General features: G+C 40.8%; 1 protein-coding gene across 4 annotated transcripts in view; it reads right to left on the bottom strand.

Annotated features, from left to right (window-relative positions):
* Positions 1-1,519: 1,519 nt before the first annotated feature.
* Positions 1,520-19,602, bottom strand: part of LOC133448562 (voltage-dependent calcium channel subunit alpha-2/delta-2-like) — a 43,116-nt gene continuing 25,033 nt past the window's right edge. Inside the window, exons 10-38 of one of the 4 annotated variants that reach the window (XM_061727216.1) lie at positions 19,230-19,329; positions 18,964-19,125; positions 18,752-18,862; positions 18,582-18,660; positions 16,595-16,644; positions 16,338-16,427; positions 16,178-16,243; positions 15,986-16,060; positions 15,796-15,885; positions 15,642-15,713; positions 15,342-15,413; positions 11,839-11,900; positions 11,641-11,717; positions 11,499-11,559; positions 11,327-11,424; positions 11,122-11,212; positions 10,987-11,049; positions 10,788-10,891; positions 9,435-9,530; positions 9,239-9,330; positions 9,089-9,136; positions 8,605-8,676; positions 8,264-8,416; positions 8,125-8,177; positions 4,669-4,724; positions 4,401-4,524; positions 4,200-4,309; positions 4,019-4,101; positions 1,520-3,637 (exon numbers count right to left, since the gene is read on the bottom strand). In XM_061727216.1, the coding sequence (XP_061583200.1) occupies positions 3,524-3,637; positions 4,019-4,101; positions 4,200-4,309; positions 4,401-4,524; positions 4,669-4,724; positions 8,125-8,177; positions 8,264-8,416; positions 8,605-8,676; positions 9,089-9,136; positions 9,239-9,330; positions 9,435-9,530; positions 10,788-10,891; positions 10,987-11,049; positions 11,122-11,212; positions 11,327-11,424; positions 11,499-11,559; positions 11,641-11,717; positions 11,839-11,900; positions 15,342-15,413; positions 15,642-15,713; positions 15,796-15,885; positions 15,986-16,060; positions 16,178-16,243; positions 16,338-16,427; positions 16,595-16,644; positions 18,582-18,660; positions 18,752-18,862; positions 18,964-19,125; positions 19,230-19,329 (2,524 nt within the window). In that variant the 3' untranslated portion in view covers positions 1,520-3,523. Of the gene's footprint in view, positions 3,638-4,018; positions 4,102-4,199; positions 4,310-4,400; positions 4,525-4,668; positions 4,725-8,124; positions 8,178-8,263; positions 8,417-8,604; positions 8,677-9,088; positions 9,137-9,238; positions 9,331-9,434; positions 9,531-10,787; positions 10,892-10,986; positions 11,050-11,121; positions 11,213-11,326; positions 11,425-11,498; positions 11,718-11,838; positions 11,901-15,341; positions 15,414-15,641; positions 15,714-15,795; positions 15,886-15,985; positions 16,061-16,177; positions 16,244-16,337; positions 16,428-16,594; positions 16,645-18,581; positions 18,661-18,751; positions 18,863-18,963; positions 19,126-19,229; positions 19,330-19,602 lie in introns of all 4 variants that reach the window. The other 3 variants (XM_061727217.1, XM_061727215.1, XM_061727214.1) reach the window with 3 other exon arrangements.

Below are 19,602 nucleotides of genomic sequence, written 5' to 3'. Positions count from 1 at the left end.
AATCTGTCCTCAAAATATCATGCAAATAAATACCGGTACCAGTCATTTGAAAGAAAACAATATTGACTTCAGCAATGGTAATAATATTGCACTGTAGGCTATGAAGAGGTCCTCAGAATGTCCTTCCTCAACGTAGAACAGTGTTTTCATACTGCAGAATGACCTCAAGTCAACTCTGCAGGTCTTGTTTGTGCTGAGGTCTTCACTGTCCAGGTCCCCGCCATGCTCGGGTACAGGAGAAATGCACGACAGTAAACATACTGTACATAAACATTCATTCACTTCGAGTCAGTCCTAACTGACAAGCACGCTTCAGGTGTCAAATATACATAAATATTGTGCAGATGGGACAAAGTAGAAATGTCAGAAAGTGGATGGAGTCGGTGCTTTCGTTCAAGCCAGAACCCCACTGCAGACATGAACAACACGAAGCACGGAGGTTTGTGATGACTTCGGTCCATCAGAAGGCAGGAAGGAAAGGCCTGCTAGTCAACCAGAGTCTGTTGTGCTCTTTCACAATTCTGCTCCTTGAAAATGTTCATGAACAGCATGCTTTCATTTTCTCTGATCAAGACATCCTGCCAGAGCTGGACCGCTGCAACCTTTCAAACACAAGTGTGTCTTTCGCAGGGTGAGCATCCCACATCGAGGATCCCAATGTTCCTTATATCCAAAAGTATGAGTGCAACAAGGCACTGCAGGGTGGAACACCAGGCAGATGGAGAAAAAGGTTGGCTTACAAATATTTAGTCCAAAAAGCTTTTTAAAAACATCTTCAACTGAGTCGATAGCCAAATAGATTCAAAGACAGCACGGAAATACAGAAGTGAATGATTTACTGTGGAAGATTCATGTTTGGATTTCATCATGCGTGCTGTACTGTAGCTTCCTGACCATGACTCCATCCATAAAAGTCAGTCCAGTGGCTTAAAGTAACAAAACTATGACTTAGACGTTTGGATACTTGAACTCTTCAGCGAAGAATAAACCATTGCAACCAGACACACGGTTTAAACATCAAATATACTTTATGTGGCTCTAAAACGATTGGCATATGGCATTGAGTAATAGGTGATAGTCAATTATTCTTATTAATGATTTTTCCGATTTTTAATGCAAAAATCAGAGCCATGCCTGGAGAAATTGCAAAAGATCATTTTTATGGCACGGAATCCTGTGGGGTCCATCGATTTGGAAGATTAATTAAGTTATGACCACACGTTGGTATCGACTGTGATAACTGAACTGTGGCTGTGGCTGTGGTGTTTTAATGTGTCTCTGTGAGACATGCAATCACGTCTCACAAGACTAAGTCCTCTACCACAGGGCTGTTATCACTGATGATGCACAAAGTACTAATATCATACAATAATACTAATATCCTGCAAAGCAGTTTGAAACATGAGGAAAGCAGGGTAACTGGTCTTGTTCTTCTTTACTTTTGATGTTCTCAATGAGCAGTATTGTCTCTTTCCTATATCTCAGCAGTGCCTGAACACCCAAAATAACGAGACCAAAGAAAAATGTTTCCATTGATGTCAACAGAAAGACTGTCTTTTTTTCTACTTCACCCTAAATGGAACATTTACAACTTTGGGACTGTTGGCGAGACAAGATGTTGGGAAAAAAAAGAAAAAGAAAAAAAAAGCCAGCTTGGGTTCACATATCTACAAAATTTTGAACTAAACAACTAAATGAATCCACCAACGTTCAACTCTGGCCTCTGATCCCCCAGGCTGGGGGGTTCGGTACATGGCTAACAACTCATATCTCGAAACTACATGTGCTGTATTTGCTGCTATCAAAGAACAAACTGAAAAGCTTTTTTTCGAATCAAATTTCTTTTCAACTTTTGTTCAAACCTTCAACTCCGGTTTCTGTCAGAAAAAATGCACACATGATGACACAGAAATGCTCCGCCACAGTGAATCTTCCCACTCAGGTGAATCAGGACCAAGGATCAAAAAGCATCGCATATTGACAACATTATGTTAAGACCGACAGCTGTTCAGAAGCTACATTCCCCACACAGAAGCATACGTAAGTGCATAAATTCAGATTTGACAAACAATGGCAATGCAAATATGCAAAAACTGGCCAAAAGAGCTTCCCGTCAATCAAACTGATGTGTGCACATGTTTTGTGCAAGAAGAATACACTAATATTTCTAAATTACTCTTCACTTAAAATTAATTTTACTGCTAGAATAAATCATAGCATTTTGCACAATGTGCAAAACTGCTAAATATTGCAGTGCATATGAATTCAAAACTACTTTACAAAATCTGCTCTTTGATTCGACTTGTCTCATGACATCTAAGTGGACTGGAAGCACTTTAAGATCACAACAAGCCTGTGTGAAAGCGTTAAACACAGCCAATCCTGTAAGACAAAGAAACTTCACTGATATGTGTCATTAAAGTCTGTAGTTTTCTTATTTGCTTTTAGCATCATCTGACAAAGTGCTCTGAGAAAAAACTGTTTTAGGGGTAAAATATAAGCCTGGATAAGCTCTGTCAGAAATATGGTTTGACTCAAAGACTTACAAAGACACAGGCGTGATTAAAAGAGAAGAAGGAAGTAATTCGGGGTCTGTTCATGTATGACACAGTTTACAATGCTAAAACTGTCAAAAGGTCAGAGGTGGGCCGAAGGACACTGGAGTGAATGTGAGGTCAAGGCTCGGATATCATCACATAAAAACGACTGTAGCTCCAGGAGCGTCCTGCACTGCGCATGAAAAGACATCTACGAGGGCCGGGCATGCGAACAAAAACAGGCACAAAGGAGTCATTTTAAGCAACAAAAGCAACATTTCCATAAGCAGCATCTAAGAAAAATATACAGGTGGGAGTCTGGTGCTAACACAGCTGCAGAGTTGTCTTCTTTTTTTTTTTTATTTTCATTTACAGGCAGTGAAGGATGTGAAAGTGTTGATTGTTAAAATGCCTTTAAAAGGTTTCCATACAAACAGTTAAAAGCTTAAGAGGGCCATCGAAAACACGCAACTGCTGTTATGTTTTACAAAATGTAAAACTGGAATGCACGACTTTCCACAATGTGGTAGTGTTTTTTTCCCTATCTCTTAAAAAAAATACAAAGCAAACACAAAGAAATAGGTCTTTTAGATCAGTTTTTTGACTGACGTCTGCTCCTGCTGGTTGATTATTCACCGGCCTTATACTGGTACATTTCAATCGCCTGCCTGACTTTTATACTTTTTATTTAAAAAAAATGTGTTACAGCTAATGTGAAGAAAAAAAAAATACAAAAGTCAATCATGCTTGTCCTAGTGTTAGTAGCATGCACACTAAACACATTCTCTTCCTATATTTTACACTCGAGCCCTGAAACACCTAAGAAATGCATAAGCAATAAGGCAAAAAAAACACTGAGAGCTGACCCGGGGTTTTTCCTTCAAAGCACAGCGCATGTGAGCAGATCACTGAAGAAAAACATTTGCAGTCGCCGTTTGATCTGATCTTCAGCATATCCGAGCCTAAACCCGAAGAGGTGAAACGTGTCAAAGTGTTTGCACGTGTAAGAAATGAAAGGATGGCAGAAGGAGCTGAATGAAGAGAAGAACGCCCGTCGAGGCCTGCAGATAATGAGCCCGTCCACACTCTGACGTGTTTTCCTGCAAAGACAGTGAATAGTAAATCTCTCCCCGCAAATGCAATAAAAGAAAAACAGAAAAAGCTTGTGGATGTGTCAGCACTTTATAAATAGAAGTTGTGTCTTGATCTTGACCTTGCAATGGGGCATGTTGAGCAACCGACATCAAGACAATGTTTTGCCAATTTTAGCAAAAAGATTTTTTGTTTATACTTTTCAAACTGACTGAGAGCTGATTCTTGCGTGTTTTTGTGGATGATGGAAATCGTTTTTGTTGAAAAGATTTTTTTTTTTTTTAGAAATACAGTTTCACCGTCAGGATAAATGTTACTGTTTTGTCCTATTGTGAGCCCAAAACCGAGACACAATCAGAATTCCTGTAAAGCTCTGAGTATTTACTCACTAAGGCACTGTAGTCAAAGCAGGAAGGTGGGCCTTTTCGATAGCGGGCATTACTCAGTACTTCACACGGATTTTCCTCCTGAACTGTTTGTTTTAAGTTAAAGGAAGTTTCGAAAGGCACTTTCATATTTCAGCACACTGGAGGGTACGTCAGAATGTGCGCGTGAGCACAGCAAGGATACACTCTGTCCTGACCTGCGTCAGCCTCTCGATCTCGCAGGAGCTGCAGGGCAACGTCTCGGCCACCACGAAGAGCAGATTGGTGTTCTCTATCCGTTTTGCATGGAACAGCCTGCAGGACAATGATGGACGGTTAGCCAGCTCCACATAGACCTGAGGATATAAACACGACGCACACTGTTGATGCTCCGGAAAACACCCACCGTGAGCAGTTGCCGCAGTCTTGCAGCACATTGTAGGAGTTTGTGGTGTTGGTGAAGTAGAACTGGCTTTGGATGGTCACACAGCTGCTTTCTTTTGTCTCAAAGCCTTTGACAAGTACATCTTCTGAGAGACACATTTACAATAAACTTTTAGCCATATTTGTAGTAGCAACCACATTTGATGTACTTATGACACTGAAAGTTGTTCTAACTAAGAAGTTTGCTGTGTCAAAAGTGTTCATGCACGTCCACAAACAGACTGCTTAACCTTGGTAGAGCCAGCTGTTGTAGACGAGTCCAAACAGAAGCTGCTGGATCACAGACCTGAGAAAGACATGAGGCTCACGCTGAGAACAGCAATAAATCAGAGAAGAAACGCCACCATTTTGGTAACATGCATCAGATCCAATGAGCGGAAATTAAGAGACAGTAATAAAAATATAGTGCTCAAGAAGTTCTGTTTCGAACAGTTTAGAATTTCATGAAAAATCTAAGCTCATTTGAATTTTAAGCAGCAATACAGCTCAAAAGGAGATGGGACACTAATAAGAAACTAATGTGATTAATTGGCAACAAGTCAATGATATGATCTAGTATGAAAAAAAGGACCTCAGAGATGGGCAAAACTATATACAAATTGGGGAAAAAATTTAAGAATTAAGGTACCAAACACATAATTGCAAAGACATAATTCATCTTCTCTGGGTGAAAGTTCATTAAAAATAAACCGAGGCAAAGTGCAAAACTGACCTCTAGTCAGTCCAATTGAAATTAAAAATCCTTTTTCAGCAACATTGGATACCACATCCTCCTGATTAAACATGAGAGGGACAACCCAGCTTGTTACCAATCTGCACCTCTAATGGTATGGAGGTTGTTTAGCGCCTGTGGAACGGGCATCAATGCTAAAAGGTTAATACAGGTTTTATAACAACGTATGCCCCCATGTTTGGAAAGGTCTTTCAGCAGGACATTACTAAACTACATGATGCACTAACTACATTTAGAACATAACTGCATAAAAAAGAGGATAAGGAAGCTGGAATCCTATATTACACAAAAACAGGAGAAGATTCTTCTCCCAAAACTCCAGCAACTGATTTTACAGCTCCCATATGTTTATGGACTGTTCAAGGCAAGGCAAATGTATTTATATAGCACATTTCACACGACGAGCATGGACTCAATGTGCTCAAATACATAAACAAACAAACAAACCAAATTACGGGCTTACAATAACAGAAACATACAAAAGGATGTCAAGAGAAAAACAACAATAACAACAATAATTCCATTATAACAAAAATGCTATCACTCAGCCAATCATGTAGAATTTACTCAAACACCTGTGCAAAAAGGTACGTTTTTAGTCTGCTTTTGAAAGAGGGCACTGTTGGAGCAGACCTTATGGCGCTTTTCCACTAGTACCTACTCATCCCGACTCGCCCCGGCTCCACCCGCTTTGTCCTCGTTTGTTTTTCGACAGCCAGGTGAGAAGTGGGCGGGTCGGGGTGAAGCTGCTGTGACGTACTCGATTGTGCAACCCCTTTGTTTGTGTCGGCGCTGAGCTCTGAGATGGCTCTGAAGCCGCGAGTGGCTGAGAAGAAACAGGGCGCCTGGTGGATCTGATCGTTCCTTATCGCCCGTCTACATCTCTTTTTTAATATTATCGTCAGCCACCAGGTTTATGAACATCTGCACCTCAGAGTTGGATCACCAAACAGACGTTTGCGCTGTATAATAAAAACGCCAGTCGTTCTCGCGCTGACTCTCGCTTCCTGATTCAAAAGTCTGACGGCCCCGCCCCCCGACCAATCAGTGGCGTGGAGGGTGATAACGTCAGATCCAGGGCCGACTCAGCACGCTTAGGGTTAGAACCTCGGCAGCCTCGGTACGGAAAAGTATCTGCTTGGCGCGGCTCCACCCGCCTCGGCCCGTAGTGGAAAAGCGCAAGACGGGGGCGTGGCGGGTAGAAGCGAGCTGAGTAGGTACTAGTGGAAAAGGGCCATTAGTTCCTGCGGCAAGGAATTCCAGAGAGTGTAGTAGTGACTGAAAGCACCATGAGCAGATCTAGTGTGAATTGTAGGTATGATGAGAAGACTCTTATTTGATGATCTAAGGGATCTGTCCGGTATGTATTCGGTCAGCATGTCAGCCATGTAGGAGGGAGCTAAGCCATTCATAGATTTAAAGACAATAAGAAGTACTTTAAAGTCTACTCTTTGTTTAACAGGGAGCCAGTGAAAACAGGAGTGATGTGTTCATACCTCTTGGTTTTTGTTAGAATTCTGGCTGCAGTATTTTGAATAAGCTGGAGTTTATGTAACACTTGCTTTGTTAGTCTTGCAAAAAGTGCATTGCAATAATCTAATCTACTGGAGATAAAGGCATGAACCAGCTTTTCAGAGTCTTGTGACAGAAAGCATCTTGCTTAAGATATATTTCTGAGATGATAGAAGGCAGTCCTGGAGACATTAGCTATGTGATTCTGGAAGTTAAGATCAGCATCTAAAATAACACCCACGTTTTTGACAAGCTCACAAGGTTTTACTGACAGATGAGTTAACAAAGGGAGAATATGTTGCCTCAGAGCACTTGGACCAACTAAAAGAATCTCTGTTTTTTCTTCATTTAGCTGTAAAAAGTGTGTTGCCATCCAATACTTGATATCTGTAATGTACTGAATGAGGTCATTGACTGGGCTCAAATGATTGGCAGTAACAGACACATATAATTGTGTGTCATCAGCATAAGAATGATATTGAATATTATGATGCCGAATGATGGACCCAAGTGGTAACATATACAAATTGAAAAGTAGAGGACCTAGAATTGACCCTTGTGGGACTCCATATTGAATGCTGACATTATCAGATTCATAGCTGCCAACCGAAACAGAGAAAGATCTACCACTTAGATATGATGAAAACCAGAACTGAGGCCTCTGAGGCCATAACACTGTTCAAGGCGCTGAAGTAGAATGACGTGGTCCACACTAAGGTCGAGAAGTAACAGAATATAAACTTTGTGGTTGTCTGTGTTAATTTTCAGATCATTGATAACTCTGACCAGGGCAGTTTCTGTACTGTGGTTTTATCTAAAACCAGACTGGTAGGCATCAAACAGGCTATTATATGACAGATAGCTGTGTAATTGCTGGTAGACAACCTTCTCCAGAATTTTCCCCAGGAATGGAAGGTTTGAAATGGGCCTGTAGTTCTCAACAGCAATTGGATCAAGGTTATACTTTTTTATCAATGGTGTTATAATAGCATGTTTGAGAGCTGAGGGGAAGATTCCAGACTGTAGGGAGGTATTTACAATTTTGAGTACATCATCACCAATACAGTTAAAAACATATTTGAACAGTTTAGTGGGCATAAGATCAAGAGAGCAGGTCACAGAGCTCAGCTATTGCACTACTTCCTGAATTTCACTGCCTGAGTAAGGGTGAAGTTGGAAAGAGTGCTGGCACCACGGTGCTGAGCGGAGGGAGAGTGGGTTCACAGGAGAGGAGGTTATACATTTAGGTAAACATAATCCCGTCATAAATTTTTCTTCTTTTAGGATGTACTGCTGCTTTCAAATTATCTTATTTTTTTGCATGACGGTAAATCTCCTTACTTTCAATATTTGATGTTTTCAGTGTTCTTTTAAAATATGGGTTAATTACATTTCACACAGCATGAGCATTTGAATTAGATCAGTGTAAAAACAGCCTCACCACGCCACCGTGGACGTCCACCAGGCCAAGCTCAAGAGGTCTGCGATGGACGGCTGCAGAAACGAAAAAACAATTGAGAAAGGAACCCACAATCCAACTGCATCATGGGAAACGCTCCGAGTCTGACGCTGTCGCTCACCACGAAGGTGCCTCTTGGTGCGGCGCCCGTGTGGCTGCTGCTGACCGGCTCACATGCAGACTGGTAGTCGAAGGACTGTCTGCGAGTGAAGATGGAGCTGTTGTAGAGTGCGTGCATCAGGTAAGGGTCCACATCCCCAAAAAAGAAACCAATCTGAGATGGGATGAAAGGAAACGCATTCATGCAACATTTAAGGGAACACCAGGGGAACAACTCCAGTGGTTTTGCATCAACTTGGACAAAAATCTAGTTGTTTAATCTCTTTAATTGTTTTAACTCTTTGAAGAAGAAGCAATAAACGTAATTTTACTGGACAGAAGGAGGCATTAAAAACAACACACCTTTTTCCAGTGGTCTCTCTGGTTGGACATAACCAGGAACCCGCCATCATCAATGAGATAACACAGGAGGTCCTACAGAGGATGTACGGCACGTTGTGTGTAACACAGAAAATCCAAAGTTTCACATTAACAAATGGGGAAAAAATAGACAAGCCCATAATATTCTGTCCACAGGCGGCAGACAAGCAGTCTTTGTGCAGGACCTCATTCAGATTTCATTTCTTTCAGCGTGTCTTGTTACTAGATTACCCAAAATGCCTTAAATGACTGGTGATCGGTTTGTGGTGAAGATATGGAGCAGCAAGAAGGACACTAGACAATAAAAATCTACAAACCAAGTGACATCAAGTTCAAAAAGACAAAACCTATACATGAGGATGCTCTGCAGCTGTGTCACATGGATTTATTTTATCTGTGCGTATAGAACTGCTCTCGTTTGCCACAGTCGACCTGGTGTGACAGTAAAATGAAGAACAGGTCTTACATCTGTGTTCACTTCACAGTCCATCTCACAGCTTCTGGATGGTCCACACTGTTGAATGAAGAGGGTTGGTGAAATCATTGGAGGCTTTGATGATTCAATTCAAGCTTAACAAGAGGATTAATGATGAAAAACCTAAATATTTTAACGTACCTTGTGCAAACCCTGTCGACTGTCGGACACGTTGCTGGCCAGGATTTTAAACTTGTCCACCCACGCCTCCAGGTCCAGCTTCACTCCAACCACTGTGTGGTAGGACACAATAAACAAATAGTACAGAACAGAGGGAGATTAAATAACTGAAAATGGTTTGGAATCAAAAAAATTCTCCAGGTTCAAATGTTTTTACCTGCAGGTTTGAGGAGTTTGCCCCCAAGATTAACCTCTACAGCCGAACTAACCAGGATTCCAACAGTGCCGTTTTCTGCTCCGAGGTCATCCAAGGCTGTCCGGAAAAGACATACGTAAGAACTCCTGACATGCCGGACCATTTTGACATTGGGATTAAAATGTGGGACAAAATAATCTGAAGTCAAGTAAACAGAAGCTTAAATGAATCATTAATATGGGGTACATATGGTCAGGGATGGGGAGGTGGTGGTTGTAGAAAAAGAAATATAGACATTTATATATATAATATATATTTATAATATAGACAGGTTAATCATTTTCATTTTCCTTTTTATAAAACTAAACACGGCCAGTTTTCCCTCAGATATCGCGGTGTACAGATATGGAACTCCAAATCTCACATTATCAAAAGCTCTGCTTCTCTAGAGATTTTTAAAAGAAATGTATCATCTCATTTAATTCACATTTAAAAAATGTCAAGTTTTCTTTGTTTTTTTTTTTTGTTGTTTTTTTTGTTTGTTTGGTTGTTTTTTTTGTGTGTGTTGATGATCTGTAACTATGTAGTCAAACCTTCTTTGTTTTTGTTTATAGTCTTCGTCTTGTTGTTTTTTGATTTTTTGTAATTACTGTTTTACTTCCTAAATTGAGGGGAGGTCTGTTGCATAAGCCTGTTGGCTTTTTGACTTCTCCTGTCACATTTGTCTTACTATTTTGATTGCAAGTGTTAATTTTATTGTGTGCAAACTAATAAAATAAAAAATAAAAAATTTGTTAATTTCTTTCTGTACAATAAAAAAAGAGTGTAGCAACCTCGTGCCACCACGCCCCAATCCTGCAGCCTGCCACAAAGAGATTTAGTTGAAAGGCCTCATTAGGCGTCACATGAGCTCGTCCCATCGTTATGAATATTCACCAGAAGTGAAACCTTTTACTTGTTCTGGACCATAAAATCCTATGTTTCACCGAAAAACAAGAAGGAAAAGGTTTTCTTTTCTTTTTCCACTGCACCTGATTGGTTGTATTTGGTTGTCAATTACTTGACACGTGAGTTGACATCCTGTCTGTCATCTTAACCATCAGTCTAGGTTGTAATAAAGAAAGCATTTAAGAAATCAAAAATCTATAGCTTCAGTGAGGTTTAGTCTGTGAAACATTGTGTTAACTTTGTCATGAATTGATTTTTCTTTTAATGTTGTGTACGTTTTACACCAATAAAGGAGGAGGAAAAGGATGAAGGAGAAAAGATTGAAATGTTATGGATGTCTGCCGACGCAGCTTGACATGTTTGGCTCACACCTGAGTTTCCTGTTTACTGGCCGATACTCATGAGCGTCTCTGCTCTGTTACTCACTGGGTCTTGATGGAGGTCTGAACATGTAGCCCCTATTGTCCAGACTTCGTCGGTAGTAATTGGAATTGAAGGGTTCGGGATCTTCATCCCACAACTCAGCAGCTCTGGGCAAAGGCAAAACCACAATACTGGGCATGTTCAAGCAGACCATCTGTCTCCACAGCCATGTTTGATGGACATATGATGTAATCGCACTCACATGTTAGGAAAAACTCGGGTTATTCCTCCGTCTGTGGATGCAAATACAGCCAGGAAGCCGTACCTGTAGCAATTCATTTATACGGTCAGTGACTGCTTTGTGTCGTAGAGACAGGAAAGAAACAAGCCAACTTACGCATTCAGATCCTTGTTCTTCCATACACGCGAGGCGAGCTGCCCAATTAGCCTAGAATCCAAGATCAGATTGTGGATGAGGCCTTGGTCACCTGCAGAAACAAAACAAATAAATAAATAAATAAACAAGAGCCGATTATCCCATCTGTGTGCGTCTGCAGGAGTGGTACCTAATGTGAAATACTGCACTCTGTAAATGCACTCACATTCATCAGACTCTGGGGAGATGTCCAGCATGAGAGAGAGGAAGTTCTGCAAAAACTGCGTGTTGTTGTCAGAAAGCTGCAGACGTTTGCAGTACTCCCTGCAGGGATGAAAGCATAAATGAGCTCTGTTCTTTTACTCAAGAGTGAAAACATATGACATAAAGAAGGCCACCTCGGTGCCAGAAACACGTGTCCCGATGATTCAAATGAGCTGGGCAGCAGAGACTGCATATCTGGAACATAGAGAGAGTGGGAGATGCTTCTTTCACATCTTGAGGTATATGACAATGAGCTAACTGGCTCGCCATACTCACACTGGAGCTGCAACATCACATCACTCAGGTCTGCCTGGATGAAGTATTCATTGTAAAGAGGTAATACCAGGCCGAGACTGCAGGTGGCAGCATCCCAACATACGAATGAGACAGAAAATGATTTAGAAAATGATTACATCCATCTGATCCAGCATGTGTCTGGTTAGCATTTCTGATTCTGATACTGTTAGAGCTCACCTGTAATCTGTACCATTGATAGGGGTCCAGGTGTAACCTCTGTACACCTCATCAATGTATTGCTACAAAAAACAAAGACATATATATGAATGATGTCAAAAGACTGAAGATAACCAGATTTTTGTTGTGATGTTTTGTTTCTCAGGCTTTTCCTGCTTGAGACTCAATATTCAGCCTCTCCACACTTACTGACACAGTTTCAGTCACTACTGTTTTTTTTTTCTTTGCAATGAACGTGCATACCGCTAATCTAACAAGCTCATCCAAGACTTCAAAGATTTAAATCCTTGTATATGATCGTTAATTAAGGGGTTGCCACATCACCGCAGATCCGAACACACAAACATAACCTGAGAGTACTTCAAAAACCCGGCCCCAAAACGGTCGTAACAGAAACCCCACCCCCACGGGCCGAAAAATACTCTTTAAGCATCACATTTACATACGCAGGCTGCTTTCTGATGGGGGTAATAACTGTTATTAGTCAACTGACGCCTGTTAGGGGAGGATATTACTACAAAGCACATCAGGGATCTGTACAGACCTCGTACTGAATCTAAGAAGATAGATTTTATTCATATATTTTAGTTTGTGAATTAATTTAGAATGAGGTCTGTTCTGTTTGGTCGGTTGGTACGGTTCATTTAAGCTGGTGGGAGAGCGCTCCATCACTGCCCTCAGATCACAAATAATCTCAGAAGATACACTTTATAACCATGAAGACTGGTTTAACATGACATCACTATCTCATATTAACGAAGCTTCTTCTCTTGCAAAACAGGTTAGATATTTTACAATCACAAAAAAAGCTCAAGGTTTCAGTTATCAAACATCTTGAACACTTAAGAGACCAGTTTCAGCTGAAAAGGTTGGGATAAATAGTGATGGCTTGTTTTACTTTATTCATTTACATCATCATTATTTACAAAAATCCTCTCAAGGCACTTATAGAAACAATTTTATTACCGTCCAGGTAAATACAATTCATTGTTATTTGGTTAATATCCAATTCATTTTAATTGAGTCCTGGTTCCAAAATACATTTAACACCATTTCATGAGAAAACAGCCTAGCTCACAAACCCAACAGACTGTGTTGAATCTTGACTTTGCTGCAATTCTCAGCTGTTGTCTTTCTATGAGTCATTATGGGTTTTTTTGTGGAGAAATTGCTGGTTAAAGCTGGTTAAAGCACATGAGTTGAAGAAGCTCTATAATCTTTGGAAATCAAGGAGAATCCACATATATCCAAACAAAACCCTCTGAAGTGGGTGCTGCTCCAAATCATGTCAGAAGAAGAAAAAGACGAGATGAATCACACCAAATAGCAAAGACAGAATTTACATTACAAGAAGATGTCTGTTCTTAAGAGCTTAACTGCTCCTACAAGACTACAGTTTTATGCCTTGACTTGACCCCGCACCATTGTACCGTACAGACTTTGAAATGAAATGTGTCCTCATGGAGCCGATCACAAGGAACCTGCACCAAAGCAAAAGATGGACGTGCTCCAGGATCCGATCACACAGGAGGCATTTGAAGACGGTCTAGGAGACTTGTGTTTGAACACAAAAGCATCCCGGGGTCAGCATCTTCAATGGTGACTCATTTGATTTTGAGCGTTGATGACTGCAATGAAGCTCTCTGTAATCCATTTATTTCTTTGTATTTGTGGCAGATTGTTCCTTACATTGTGTGTATCCTCTGCTGAATAAAGTTTGGGATGAAAAAAAGGTTTGTGGCACTTTTCTTATTTCTGTTTTTTATTTTCTTTTTCTGTCCTACAAATTATGCCTAGTTATTTAGCAAGCAAAAACATCATCCTAGTTTATTTGCGTGTAGAGGATGAATATCAGATCTGACCCCTGCACGGTTTAGTGTTTGGAGTGTTTTAAATGGCACAGTTAAGTCCAGAAACATCTGGACTACGACAGAGCTGTCATGCTTTTATCTCTTGTACACTCCCTCAATGAATCTGCACTAAAATAACTGAGACGTAATTAAAGTGTGGCCTTTTATCATTAATTTAAGAGCCTTTACAAAAGTAGGGCATTTAACACTAAGTATCTCCATATTTAAGGGCTCAAAAGTATTTAAGCAACTTACTTTAAAATAAAAGTGAATTCCTCAGCATCTGCTGTTTGACCAGAGTTCACGATATGAAATCCAAGGAGATCTCAGTTCATCACTTTGCAACTCAAAGGGTTAAGAATGGTACTACAGAAAGTAATCTAAAGAGCAAATGAGTCTTCTAAAGGATGAGGCTGTGGGATTTGTGTTTTCTGTAAGGAAACGCAGAATTGTTATCTATATTTTTAAGATTAGTTTGATACTTTTATGAAAGAATCATATGTTTCAGTTATGTATTCGAAAGCCTTAATGGGAAACATTTCACATGTGTGTTTTTCTTTTCTTTTAAGTGGTACAGCTCGCAGATGACAACAAAATGATCCCACATTAATGATAATCATACAGCAAGGTTAATTAAGAAGTTGTGGGGGCATTAAAATAGAATCGGTGTATATTGGTGGTACATAAAGTGGCGTTAACGCTAACTGGCCACTATATTCTCAGCTAACCTCTCTCTTCTCTCCTGGACGACAATCTAGGACTTCATTTCCTTGCAATATGTAAAAAATGTACAGTAAAACACAGGCAAGAGAAGCTCTGCTGAGTGTTGGCAACAGCTTAGCTTTTTACTAGCTGTAGCCAGAGGCAGCTGCTGTGAATAATTTGATTTCATGTTCTTGCCACACATGAAGTGCACTCATATGGCCTCGCTGATGTGGTAGGCGGGGCTTCGGAGAGAATGTAGAGGCAGGAATGCTGCAGGAGATGTATTTTTAAATGCTGTTTTTTACATTTATTTTTCTGTCTTATTTGTTTTTCTGTTTCTCCATCTTCCAAATGTTTTTGCTTATCCAAGCTTTTTGTGGCTTTTCGTTGCTTTTATGTCCATTATATAGTTTTTTTTTCTGCACTGGAGAACCACTTCCCTCTTGCACCCGCAGGAATGGCAGCATGAACGTCTTACTAGTTATATTGGGCCATTTTTGACAGAGCATGCCAAACATCAATGTAATATTCTGCCATAAAAACGTAATTTTGACTGGCAGTTGAACTGATTTCAGAGTTTTAAAAACTGGGGACGAAGATGACCTAGAAAGAAAACCTGCAGCTAGATTATTACCTTCCATTTCCCAATCGGTTGTACAGATGACGATGACAAATCTGAGTAGTTTTAACTTTGTGAACAGCTTGCTTCGACATCTCACTGCATGGCATTGTAAGTCACTTGGTGCACAATGACACCCAGTGGAGGTTAGACTGTATCGTACCTCAGTCAATAAAGCTACGTACGATGCAACAAACACAGGAGCAAAAACTGTTCTTTTCACACATTATTAATATATTTTACAGCTGCAGTCAGTCCGTGCATGCTCGAGATATCACTGCTCTGTATGAAAGCTACAGTCAAGAGGGGAAATGACAGAATTCACTTGCCTCGTCGATGGACTTGAGGAGAGTTTTGATCTGCATTTCACCTGGTCTTCCATCAATCATTTGTCGCCGGATCTGCAAAGTGAAAAGGCAAAGTGGGTCTGACTACTCACATAAATGTTATGCGGGCCTTCAGATACCTGTGCTAATGCTGAGCGCTGCTGTCCTGAGGCAAATGAAATTTGTTCACCAGGCTGGAAATAACTAAAACATAAGAACAGCAAAGAACATAAAACGCCTGAAACCAGAAGTGTTTTTTTCTTTTTTATTATTGTTATCATTTTGGATGCACTTGGTGCTGACCTCCTCTTTATTGCTGTCCTCCACCTCTGCATCCAGGAAGTCCAGTGTCACGGGTTCGGGGAGGTTCACAGGCTGAGAGGGGTTGAACACAAAACAGTGGAAAAAAGAACAAAGAAAGAAACAGCAAATGAAAGGCAAAGAAAAAAAACACAACCTGCAAATGCATCACCTTTGGCTGGAGGTTAGGATGAAGGAGCAGATATCCATTTGGATCAATGGCAAATATGTATCCGTTGGCCCCGAGCTGTTTCAGACACAAAAAAGAGGAGATGTAGTAACTGTGTGGTGCTGCGCTGCTCCGTCCGCCATGTCAACTGCACAAATGGAGACTCGCGTACACATACGTTGTACTGGGGTGTCAGCCGCTTTATTTCATCAAGATGCACATCAACTCCCATCACACCTAATATCAGCTGGTTCTGGTGAAGCAGTCATGTAGACAAGAAAGAAACAGTCACATTTGGTGCAATTTGCTTCTTTTTTTTGTTAGGGAGACAAACAAGCAGTCGCTGCAATGCACTGAAGAGATTTGTTACCTGTGAGTTTCCGTCCATGGTGAGATTGAATACAGGCAAAGTACCGGTTACCACCATGCCAAGGCCCTGCAGAGACAAAGCCCTTCAGAATTCAATGTCCGGATGGTGCTTTTTTTCTCTCTCTGTATCTTAAACATGTTCGCTTCATTTTGAGTCCCACCAGAGCATCCTGATAGACGTTGGTCCACTGAACTTGTTTGGCCTCGCCGCCTGCCAGAACCATGGGGCGCCCCAGCACATCGAGGTACTCCTGACAAAAAAACAAAAGAAACGCTGAGCCTGACCGTCTGCGGCTACAAAATAACCACCAGCATCAGCCGCAGCCATAACTGGTGACGAGAATGAGCGAAAGCCACAAGGAGAGGCACAACCACTGAAAGGGGATCAGCTGTGTCGGTGAAAGTAGACAAAACCCACCTGGGTGTTAATCCTTATAGCACAGATGGAACGGATCTCAAAATAGTAACCTGGCGAGGGATGGGGGAAAAAACACACACACACACACACAGAAAGAGACAGGGTGCATATGTGAGCATCTTTAGAGAGAGAACAGTTACGAAGCTTATAAACACTCCAGATTTGACAAGATGTTACTAAAACACTGACTCATACATTCAAATCCAGCAGATAGTAAACTTGAAAAGGAATATTAATGAGCTTTAAACTTGTATATGTTTAATTCAGTCAAAATGTAAAAGCTCAAATTTTCTAGTCCACTTTTTTATAAAAATAAACATCCAAACCAAAACTGGGGCAATATTATGGATAAAGTCCTGTTTTTCATGTTAAAGTATCATTCAGTAGATGACTAGCGATTTTTTTTCCACTCAAGAAGGCACGTTGCCCTGTCAGAGTGCCCACTCAGTTTGGATCCAGCGCATAAGAGTCGGGATAATGAGGACACCCACACACGAAAGAAAACAGCTTTGAATGAAAAAAAAAAAGGCACATTCTCAGTGCAGAGAGTTAAACAAAGTAGTTAAACACTCTTTAGTTAAACACATTCTCTTGTCACAGATTCTCTATCACAGAAGAATTGTGCCTTTTATAGATTAAGCTGTACATTATGGTCAGGGGTGAACAGCTGAAAATATTAACCCCTTTTATGAAACCAAACAAAGTCATTAACATTCCATGGAAGTGACCTTGAGCAAAAGTGTCTGAAGTTTATTTTGTTCCAAAATAACAAAGATAAATCTCCATTAAGTCAAATTTACATATTTTACTGGTGCGTTCGGCTGAACAAAACAAAATCACCAAGGCTGAAATTATCAGCATTGTGACAATTTAATAATCTCTCTTAAAGGAGCTTGAGGCAGGATTTATGAAAAAAATGTGTATACGTTTTTAGTTTTCTAGTAATAATGTCAGATGAAGCGTTCCAAACCAAAAAGAATGAGCCCTCTAGTGTATCTCTCCGTTGCCTTGAACAGGCTGTGTGCTGCAAAATGCTCTGCAATTCTGGGCCCGAATTTCCCGCGCTGTCCTGCGGATGTGACGTCTCCCGTGCCGGCTTCGCTGTTGGCTGCAGTAACCCCTACGGTCGTCATGGCGCTAATGAGTCTCATTTCTTATTCTTGCCTCAAGCTCCTTTAATGATTCCTAACTAAGTTGGCACATGATTCACAACTTGTATCAGCTCATCCAAATTACCTAATTTCTCAACATGAATGTCTGGTTTTATTCAAAAATGGCCAGCGACAGCCTAAAGCTAGACTGCTAGCAGATCTCTTTACATTATTCCTCACTATGTAATGGCTTTTTTTTATGACCCTGTGCACCCAAACAAGGTTGCTGATGCCTGAAGCAGACAAACAGCACAGCATTAGGCTCCCACCACTGCAGATGCTTCTTTGAACAATGATTTACTTGTTATGTGAACATGCTGCAGGATAAAAATCTCATCATAAAAAAGTCTCATCTTGCAGATAATGCGCAGGCTACTTCTCAAAGGAATCTTGAGTATCTGACCTATATTTACAGACTCTAGAGCCTTGCCTGTAATTTTTGCTCATCTTCAAGCTGATTCAGGCATTGACAGTTTCCCAGAGAACACAAAAAGTTTTTGATTGTCTGAGTTTTCTTTTTAAACAAGATAAAGGAGGGGCCAAGTATTCTGGAAAGGGCTGTCAATAAAGTGTTAACTCATGTGTCGTTTATTTATGTATTTATTGTCAATGCAGATATGAAGGCTTCCAGGAAAAAGACTGCATGTTGATCTGGTACAGCGGTTTAACAAACAACTTGCAATAATAATTCCAAAAAACCATCACCATCCTTCTTTCTTCTGGAAAGAAAGTGATCTACCGGCTGCAAACCTATCCTCTGAAAAGTGTGTCTGGTGCCATTCAGGTCAACTCTGCAGTATTTGACGTAGGCTCTAAAAGAAAAAAAAAAATCTTACCTTTATTTGTGCAGGCAATCCACTGCAAAGGTGTGACATCATAATTATGCTGACCCACAGAAAAGGTAAAGACTCGAACCTTTGTGAGAACAAGCAGGGAAAATGAGCAAGGCTTTGACCGTGCAACGTGTCCTGTTCACGCGCAGGAGAGTGTCTGTCATAAAACTGACCGTCTTGTTTGGCCAGTTGTATTGCATGAAGATGTCCTGAGCTCTGTCCTCTCCTCCATCGGTAAAAAGCATGATTATTTTATTGCAGTTAGCCCGAGGGACATTTGTTTTCTGAAAAATAATAAGATCATCCATCAGTTACAATAAAACAGTGCACAGAATGCTTTAATAGTGAGTAAATACCCAGTCAAACAAAATCACTTTCCACTTACATTCAGGAGCTGGTTAAAGGCAAAATGAAATCCAGACTTGTAGTCCGTGGTGCCCTTAGCCTGCATCTGTTGAACGGCTTCCTTGAAAATCTTCTTGTTGCGCACATTAGCCTGGACTAGATGTTTGAAACAGGGAACCACAGCTTCGGCCTTTTCATTAAACTGAATTGTAGAAGGAGACACACTCTGAGATCGCGTGCGAGAAATGGAAAGATGTGTGATGGAGAATCATTTTACATGAGTCACAAAGTACAGCAGATACCAACCCTGGCCACATTGACATAGTCATCATCTGACAATGTGTCCAGCATTTCCATCACAGAGGCTTTGATCAGTTTAAGCGTGAGCCCGCTGACACTGCCGCTCCTGAGGAAGCACAAAAGGAAAGTGTTGCCACGATCACATGGTCAAACAATGACGTGCTAGGGTACGGAGAGCCTGATAATGTAGCTCGCCCCCCATGTATGGAGTTTGAGTTCTGCCCTTTGGCCCTTCGTCCCTGGTACCATAAATGCACAAGTCATGTTTGATGTGAATGACCGGACGCTAGGAATGGGCGATATTTTACCGTTCACGATATACCGTCAAAAAAATTCCCCACGGTAAGAATTTGTCATCTCGCGATAAAAACTATAAATT

The sequence above is a fragment of the Cololabis saira genome, chromosome 8, assembly GCF_033807715.1.
Source record: "Cololabis saira isolate AMF1-May2022 chromosome 8, fColSai1.1, whole genome shotgun sequence".
NCBI classification, from domain to species: Eukaryota; Metazoa; Chordata; class Actinopteri; order Beloniformes; family Belonidae; genus Cololabis; species Cololabis saira.
The sequence above is the reverse complement of the archived record's forward strand: the minus strand, read 5'-3'. Positions and strand labels throughout refer to the sequence as shown.